This window comes from Lagopus leucura, unplaced genomic scaffold (genome assembly GCF_019238085.1).
Source record: "Lagopus leucura isolate 7727_CA_CO unplaced genomic scaffold, USGS_WTPT01 Super-Scaffold_73, whole genome shotgun sequence".
In the NCBI taxonomy this organism is placed as follows: Eukaryota; Metazoa; Chordata; class Aves; order Galliformes; family Phasianidae; genus Lagopus; species Lagopus leucura.
In genome coordinates, this window is record NW_024962252.1 from 99,660,266 (window position 1) to 99,669,245 (window position 8,980).

The window sequence follows — 8,980 nt, forward strand, 5'->3', positions numbered from 1 at the left end:
TTCCGGCCGCCGCCCGCAGCCCGCAGCCCGGGCCGTGAGGAGCGGCGCGGCCGGGCCGGGCCCGAGCCCGAGTGCTGCCCCGCGCCGCGGCTGAGGTGAGCGCCGCGCCTTCGGGAAGGTCTCCGCGTCTGGGGGCGGCTACGGAGCCGCCGCGGTGCTGCTTCCCGGCTCGTCGTGGGCGCGGGCGGCCCGTCAGCTGGGCAGGCCTGGGAGGCGGCGAAGCCGTCGCCCCGCGGGCAGGGCTCGCTCCCTGCAGTGCCCTGGGTCCGTGCGGGGCGCGTGGTGTGTGCTGCGGTAGTGCGTGGGGCCTTGGGAAGTGGCACGATAAGCAGCTTGAAAAAAAAAACCGTAGACCTCGTATCGGGGTGAGAAAGTGAAGTTCCGATAGCGTTGGTTGTTTCAGATAAAACGCTGAACGAGGCTTTGTTTAACGGCTCTGCGATGCAGAGTGCCCGTGGGAGGAGGAAATGCCTGGGTAAATAGAGAGAAGAGGAAATGTTTTTAGATTCCACCGTCCGCGGTTATTAAGGCGTCAGCCTTTCGTTAAAAACAATGCCTAAAGCACGGTGTTGGGGCTTGTTTGTAAGAGTGGGCCTTTGGGGTGCCTGCTATGCTCAGGGCTGGCACAGGCAGATGGGAGGACTCTGCTTTCCTTCTTAGTATAACAGGGTCTGGGTGTAATTTATGTAAGGTGGTAACCAAGTCTTTCAAATAGTTGATGTGACTATTTAAATCTTAAATGCATCAAGCTAAAGGTTTGAAGGCTGGGAAATGTGAAGGGTTTGGTTCTGAGGAGACTCTGTTGGAGCAAGGATGGAGGTTTGGGTGCCAGGTGTGCACGTGTTCCCTCATCTGCCACTTACCTGTTGTATGATAGTAGGGAAACCTTTTCTTTTTCTACTATTATTCATTTCTTATTTTTGTCATTTTACTGGCTGTTAATAATCTCCTGTGTGTTCTGTAGCTCTGTATTTTACAGCATTAGGCCTTTTTGAAAATGTTGTCTCCAAACTGTTTTAGCAGAATATTGTATTGAGCTGTGAGTCTGTTTTTTTGTGGGTGCTCAAAACTTAGAGGCTCTAAGCTTCATAGAATCACAGAATGGCCTGGGTTACAAAGGAGCACAGTGGTCACCCAGTTCCAACCCCTGCTGTGTGCAGGTCACCAACCAGCAGCCCAGGCTGCCCAGAGCCACATCCAGCCTGGCCTCGAATGCCACCAGGCATGGGGCATCCACAGCCTCCTTGGGCAACCTGTTCCAGTGCCTCACCACCCTCTGTGTGAAAAACTTCCTCCTCATATCCAACCTAAACCTGACTTGAATGGTGAATTGCTTTATAAGAGAAACAGCATTGGGGAAGTTTTCTGGTTTCTTGAGTTTACAATTGGAGAACACGCTTACGCAGTTTCCTGTGCTCCTGTTAGTTAATGAGCATTTGGAAGCTTATCCAAATCTTGTTTGAATGTCTTAACTGAAAAGCCTGTTTAAAGCTGTCATTACTGATGACTACAGTTAACTTAAACTTTCCTTCTTCTTACTGCCTGACTAGGGGGGAGAAGAACTGTTTAATTCCTCATGCCTTAATGGAAAGTTTTCTTTTGATCTCCCTCTGTTTGTTCTGCCCCTGTTACACTTTGTCATAGTCTCTAGTGGTTCAGGTGAAACTGCGGTTGAGATTTAAAAGCAAATTAACTTCAGAGAAATGTGTGTGACTGACAGTGTGCTTTTAGATATTGCCACTTAGGGTGACACTTCTGGAGTCCTGTCTGTGCTGCAAGCCAGACTTTTCACAATGCTCCTTTGAAAGTGTGCTCACTTAAGCTTCAGCACCTGAAGTGCTTAAATCTGACGTGAAGCACTCTCAGAAATCTGGACGTAGTTTTTGGCTGCTGATATCTTTGAGGGTTTTTTGTTTTTGTTTTTTAACATGCAGTGTTGTTAACAGCTTTTTGCAGAGAGAAGAAAGATGGAAAGTAATGCAGTTTTACTGGAATCCAAGTCCTCTCCCATCAACCTGCTGAATGAAATGCACCAGCTGCGTCTCCTGGGCCACCTCTGTGACGTGACGGTCAGTGTGGAGTACCAGGGTGTCAGGGCAGAGTTCGTGGCACACAAAGCTGTGTTGGCAGCAACGAGCAAATTTTTCAAGGAGGTCTTCCTTAATGAGAAGAGCATGGATGGCCCAAGAACCAACGTGTTCCTGAACGAGGTCCAGGTTGCTGATTTTGCTTCGTTTCTTGAGTTTGTCTATACTGCAAAGGTAGAAGTGGAAGAGGACAGAGTGCAACGCATGCTAGAAATAGCCGAAAAGCTGAAGTGCTTGGACCTCTCAGAAACCTGCTTTCAGTTAAAGAAGCAGATGCTTGAGTCAGTGCTGCTGGAGCTGCAAAATTTCTCTGAATCACAGAACTCCGAGGAAGAGAGTGCAGCCCAGCCAAGCAGTTTGCTCGAGTGTAAAGCAGCTGCTGTGGCAGAACCCGAGCAGGATGGCTGTCCTCCGGATCCTGCGGGTTCCCCGGGTGGCAGGCCCAGAATTGGACTGTCTCTTGAGGTGCCAGCTGCCAAACCAAAAGAGAAAGCAGACAAAAAGAAGGAAATGATGAAGCCTCCTTATGCCAAAATCAGAAGGGCGAGCGGGAGACTGGCTGGGAGGAAAGTGTTTGTGGAAATCCCAAAGAAGAAATACACGAGGCGGCTGAGAGAGCAGCAAAAGAATGCAGGGGCTGCTGTCGAAGAGGACAGTTACCCACAGGACCAGAACGTGTGTGATACAGAGAGGGAGGAGGAGCAAGCGGAAGACAGCATCAAACCTGAAAGCGAAGAGTGCGACGGCAACTTTGAAACGGGAGAAAACGTGAAAAAATCCGAAGAGGACAAAAAGAAACGAGGCAGTAACTTCAAGTGCAGCACGTGTGAGAAGGAATTCCTGTACGAGAAAAGTTTTCTCAAGCACATAAAGCACAGCCACGGCATCGCAGCCGAAATCGTTTATCGGTGTGAAACCTGCAGTCAGACCTTTGCCAACCGGTGCAACCTAAAAAGCCATCAGCGCCACGTCCACAGCAGCGAGCGCCACTTCCCTTGTGAGCTCTGCGGTAAGAAGTTCAAGAGGAAGAAGGACGTCAAGAGGCACATTCTCCAGGTTCATGAGGGTGGTGGGGAGCGTCATCAGTGCCAGCAGTGTGGAAAGGGGTTGAGCTCCAAAACTGCCTTGAGGCTCCATGAAAGGACGCATACAGGCGACAAGCCTTATGGGTGCACAGAGTGTGAGGCTAAATTTTCTCAGCCTTCTGCACTTAAAACACACATGAGGTATGAACAGACTTAACTGGCCTTGTTAGATTCTGGGGGGAGAAGCGGAATCCCCTGGATCACACCTTGAGCCTTCCAGTGAAGTGGGGGTGTAAAACGTGACTGACTGGAAAGCTTCAGTATTTCTTTGTTTCGTGGCTTTTCTCCTGCTTTTCAGGTTAAGGGAGTTCTGTAATTTCCTTTCAGGAGAGGTTCGTGGGCTCGGGCTGCCTGCTGCTGAACTACACTAACTTTGAACATAGGAATATATGAGAAAGGCAACCCATGATGAGTGATTTGTGCAGTTAGGGCTATCGTTACTTCAGCTAATTTGATGGGCTTTTATATTCAATAGCAAAATGTTGTGCAGTAGGTATGAAAATAATACACAGCTGTGTCTTTTTAGATTAAATTGAAGAATGCCACATATTATGGGTGTAAGCATAGCAAAAAGCTGAAATTTGCTCGGGAACAGGCTAGTATGTCAATGTCTGGAGGTGAGTGAGGCACTGAGGGCATCCAGAGCAGAGTGGTGAAATGAGGCGTGGGCTCGGGGATCACAGAATCACAGAATTGCAGGGGTTGGAAGGGACCTCCAGAGATCATCGAGTCCAACCCCAAATGCACAGTCTTGGAAGCTCAAAGGAGAGACTCTTTAGCGAGGCTCTTGGTTTTTAAGGGCTTTATCTCTGCCTTTTGAAAGCAGTGGGTTTATTCCCAGTGGTAGGAAGCACACCCAGAAGCAAACTTCTTCAGCCAGACTGCCGCTGCAATATAATTGCTGATGCAGCTGTATGGAAACTTTTCCATTGTGTGTCCTGTCCATACCACAAGTATTTGCTTTCTGCTGCTCACAAACAGTATTTTGACATAACCAGTTTCTCCATCATGAATATTCAGCAGGGCTGCTGAATGCTAGAAAGTGTGGCTGTCCTCATCTGTGTACCATGACAGTCTGTAGTGGGAATTTTTCATCTTTTTGTGTATTTTTTACATCTAAGGCAGTGCACTTGCAACACTACTCAAAAGATCTCTGAAATGTGCACGGGGTGAAGATCTAAGCTCTAGAAAGCTGGTACGGGCAAGACTTGTGTGAGCTGCCCCTCCTGTACACAGCCCTCCCCTGGAGCTCACACTGCTGCCTTGGAGTGACAGGAGTTAAAGTGCCCACGCAGAAGTGGCACATTCTTGTTCTGCTCCTTGATGCCACCTGTGTCCATTGTAGCTTTTTCTACCTGATGGCCCTGCAGGAGCAGTGTGCTAAGGAGGGCATCAGTCATGTTCTGTGTGGAATATTGTGTTGGTAGAGCCAGCAATGGGAAGATAATCACTTCACTTTAGGTCGCAGCCCGCTGACATTTTTCTTTCAGTCTCTTTATCTGCATGTAAGGTTTCTACATTTGATTCCATTTCTAACTTTAACATTTTGTGTTTTACCCTAAAAAAAAAAAAAAAAAAAAAAAGTCCTGGATCTGAGCCTTGATCTTGCAGCAAAATAAAATGAGAGCAGCACTTCAGAAAGCACAGTTGGGCCCAGCTGAAGGTGTTTGCAAAAGACAGTGAAGTCTTGTGCAGGCATACGGTCGCTTTTCTCACAGTGAAGACTGCGGTGTGCTTTGAAAGAAAGTAACAGACCTTGGTATTTTAATCTTGCTTTCTCATTTCAGAATCCATACTGGTGAAAAGCCTTTTGTCTGTGATGAATGTGGTGCCAGGTTCACTCAGAATCACATGCTTATATATCACAAAAGATGTCACACAGGTAAGGCTCGCTTCTGCAGCGTGCTACACCTAGGAGGCAGCCTGCTGTGAAACCAGGAGATCTTACCATCACTCAGAAGCCAAATGCCTTTTTGCAGTTTTTGATATAAAATTAGATTTCCTCGTCCCAAGATAGAATTTCAGTGAGAAAGGTTCTTACAGGTGGAAAGGAGCTCATGAAGGTGCTCCCACCCAGTCAGGTTCTGGCACCTAAAGCGTGGGTTGTGGCTTTAGGTGTTTAGCAGTGTCCAGAGATCTGTCAGTCATCCATAAAAGGTTTGGCTAACTCCTTTTAAAAAAGAGCTTTCTCAGAACTGTTAGCCCAAGGAATATTATGAAGTTCTCCTGGCACTTTGGTGTACTTCTAAATGGCTGTGGTCGGCCTCACTCTTAATGAGTCCATGCAGCTTTCTCTTGGGTAGAGCTCAGTGCTTTATGCAGAGATCCCTGCTGTCACCTCAGTCTGCACAGATCCTGCTGTGAGGTGGTTAACTTGCATGCAGTAGCCTTCTCTCTGTATAGTAGCATTCTCAGATGCTACATTGGCTTAATTCTCTTCATCCTTGCTGCAGGGGAAAGACCTTTTATGTGCGAAACGTGTGGGAAGAGCTTTGCTTCTAAAGAGTACCTGAAGCACCACAACAGAATCCATACGGGGTCCAAGCCTTTTAAATGTGAAGTTTGCTTCAGAACATTTGCACAGAGGAATTCACTTTACCAGCACATAAAAGTTCACACAGGTAGGAGGTGCTCTTTTTTGTTGCTGCTTGAAACAAACCGTCACAACTTGAAGCCTTTGTTCTCCTGGTTGCTCAGTTCAGACAAGATGTTTCTCATTTCTTGGATTTCCCATTACTTGAATTTCTACACTGCAAACAAGTTTTGATTCTTGAGGCAGTCTGTTTTCTTTCACTCCCTTTCTCCTAATACTTACCTGGATTTCTTACTGACCCTTACAGCAAGTCTCTGAAGTATTTTTGACAGCTGTGCAGATGCTGCTAGTAATGCAGCTGCTTATGATGAGCCTTATTAGAGACCAAAGTGCTATGTCTTAGTTTTCAACAAGGCACTGCAGAAAGCCAATCCCTTTCTGTCTGCTTGCCCACCTTTCACATTTACAGTCTTTTCTGCTTGGATTGTGGTGGTACACAGGTTGCAATTTGCTCATGTTACTTTGATCCTGTAGTAAATACCATGCTTTCCCTCTCAGTGCCACCCTGCAGCAAGCACCTCACCAGCATTCCCCAGCAAACAAAACTGCTGCTTGGCTGCTATGCCTTCCTCTCTCCTTTCTTCCTGCACCGTGTGTCCAGTGTCTGTGTCACCATAGTGGGAGCAACGGACGCAAGCCGGGCAGTGCTGACGTTTTCCTCTTGTGGAATATCATCTCTTTTCTGTGATGAAGCACAGGGGCTAACAGAGGTTACCCAGGGAGTAACACACCGCGTGCTGTGCTTCCAGGTGAGCGGCCCTATTGCTGTGACCAGTGTGGGAAGCAGTTCACGCAGCTGAATGCGCTGCAGCGGCACCATCGCATACACACTGGGGAGAAGCCCTTCATGTGCAATGCCTGCGGACGGACCTTCACTGACAAATCCACCCTGCGGCGGCACACCTCGGTGAGACCTTGTCCTCCTGTAGCCCTGCTGCCTCCTTTTGAGGCCACGTGGTGATGCAGCCCCCCTGCCGTGCCTGGAGGGGGCTTCTCCTCCATGCGTTCGACCTTCTCAGTCGATTGGTTGGTTTGTTTTTCCAGATCCATGATAAAAACACACCGTGGAAGTCCTTCCTTGTGATTGTTGAAGGAGCATCTAAGAATGATGAGGCTCACAAGACAGAGCTCCCGGATGAAGAGTATGATGTATCACCTAAAATGCCAGAGAAGCTGCTGTCTTTCTCTGAAAACGGCCACTATCAGAGCTTCACTGCTGTCCCGGGGGCTGTGACTGCACTGCATGACAGCAGTTCTGCAACGGGGACTGACTGTAAGTCAGATGGGACCCCGGGACCCCAGGGAGCCCTTATTGCTACCACTCTTAGTGAGCTGACAGTACTGCATACACAGACAGAATCTATTCAGCCACAGCTTCATGCTTTGGTGAATATGGAGTAATTTGGTGTTACTCAATCCAGACCAAGCTGCACACTTTGTATAATCACTTGACTTTGCCAATAACCTGCTGAGGGAACTAGGAGAAACTATGAAAAGGAAGCAGAGGTAGATGTGAATGACCTGCCTGGATTACCAGGATTTCTTCCAAAATGTAATTGTCCACATCCAGTGCATACAGCCCCACCTCCTGAAGGCAGGTAATACCAAATCCAGTTTGATTTCATCAGCTGAAGAAAGGTTGTTCCCTGCAGATAGAAGAAGGTTGGAAGTGGGTGCAGTTGAGCAGAAGTACCTGCGTTCAGCTAGGCTACAGAGAAGGTGCACGTTTGATTTGATGACACCTGTACAATCGAGAGAAACCATGTTGTGTTTCTCAACCCACTAGTTTAGTTAAACAAATCTGTATTTTCTCAAGTGGAAATCCTTTATATAAATTGTTTCACTAATTTGCATTTCAGGAAAACATTGGTTAGTCTCTGCTTTTGCCAAATAGCCAAGCAGTAAGCCAGCTTGTTGCCTGGGAATTGGGGGGGGGAGCAAGCTCTGGAAAGAGCTGAAGTTTCATTTCAGGAATTGTGGTTTTCTGGTTGCTGCATAGGTGAGTGGGAGCCAAGTGCTGTGTCTGTGCAGGGGGTGGTGCTGTCGTTGGTTTCCAGTAAATCTTGGTGCAGTTTGGATGCTTGTACTCAGCCAGCTTTCAAGCTGGAGCAGTTGGAGGATAAAACTTGTCAATGAATAGAATAGGCAGCTTACTGACACTTCCCTGCTGAATTGTAGCTAAGCACTTTTCTGCTGGTCCAGATAGGTCAGCAGTGTTCTTTTCTCCACCATCACTTCAGCATTGCTGTTCCACAGGCCTCCTTTTAAATTCAGTCAGTCCTGCAGGGACTGAATCCCCTTGTTCTCTTCCATCATGGCCAGTAGCTGGGAAAGTCTGAGAGTCACTGCCCAGGGTGAGCAAGCTCTGCATTTCCTGCACTTGGGCATCTTTGCTAACACAGAAGCTGAACTGAAATGAAAATGTTACTTTGCTTGGCTTCAGGTTAAGCTGCCTGGAGTATGGGGAAGAGTAGGGTACTGTCCTTGTGCAGGGACAGAGCTTTGGAATAGGTGCCACTGAGGAAGTACCAAGTGACAACTCTGACTGGGATGACTGTTTTTTTGGAAGCAGCAGTGAATCAAAAGCAGTTTGCCCGTATCACTGACTCTTCCACTTCAGGACCAGATTCCCAGTGTCAGCATGTTAAAAGCCTGGAGCTCATCTAATTTACTTCTCTGTTTTGCTTTTCTGTTTCTCTTTATTTTAATATTAATATAGTATTTCCACAGAAGCTTTCTCATCTGAAGCTGTGAGGAAAAACTGAAAGATTGCATTAGTGCAAAGGTAAGCACAATCGAGCCTGGTTAGGGCTTATTCTAAGGCTTAGGGGTTGGCAAAGCAATAAAGATATCCAGACTGGCACAGAGCTATTTTTGAACCTTAAAGGGATGTCTGATATGTTTCCATAGAATCATAACTTAATCTAGAGAAAGGGATTTTTTTTTTTTAAAGAGAACATTCCAAGAGCTTATATTTGAAATATTTATTCAAGCACGACGTCCTGTTGAAACTCAGTATTCCCAGTGACCAATGTAAAGAGTTTGTAGATATATCTAAGTAAATCTGAGCATTAGTACCTGTAGGCAGGGAAGCTTTTGTACTCCATGAATGGACAGATGTGAGTTATGTGTATGAGCCATTCTTATTAAAAGACTGAAATATTCAGATGGACCCACCCCTGCCTCGTGTATTTTCCCATAAACAACATTGCTTG

At 47.1% G+C, this 8,980-nt stretch overlaps 1 protein-coding gene across 1 annotated transcript; it reads left to right on the forward strand.

Moving 5' to 3' along the window:
• Positions 1-39: 39 nt before the first annotated feature.
• Positions 40-8,931, forward strand: GZF1 (GDNF inducible zinc finger protein 1). The gene is made up of 6 exons (XM_042890164.1): positions 40-95; positions 1,947-3,313; positions 4,960-5,054; positions 5,626-5,793; positions 6,515-6,672; positions 6,810-8,931. Exons 2-6 carry the CDS (start codon positions 1,968-1,970, stop codon positions 7,164-7,166), a joined length of 2,124 nt encoding a protein of 707 aa, XP_042746098.1. The 5' UTR covers positions 40-95; positions 1,947-1,967; the 3' UTR covers positions 7,167-8,931.
• The last annotated feature ends 49 nt before the right edge of the window (positions 8,932-8,980 follow it).

Coding starts and splice junctions, on each gene's coding strand:
- GZF1 (XM_042890164.1), top strand. CDS start 1,968: ATGGAAAGTAATGCAGTTTTACTGGAATCCAAGTCCTCTCCCATCAAC. Junction 5,794..6,514: donor GCACATAAAAGTTCACACAG/GTAGGAGGTGCT, acceptor CTGTGCTTCCAG/GTGAGCGGCCCTATTGCTGT. Junction 6,673..6,809: donor CCCTGCGGCGGCACACCTCG/GTGAGACCTTGT, acceptor TTGTTTTTCCAG/ATCCATGATAAAAACACACC.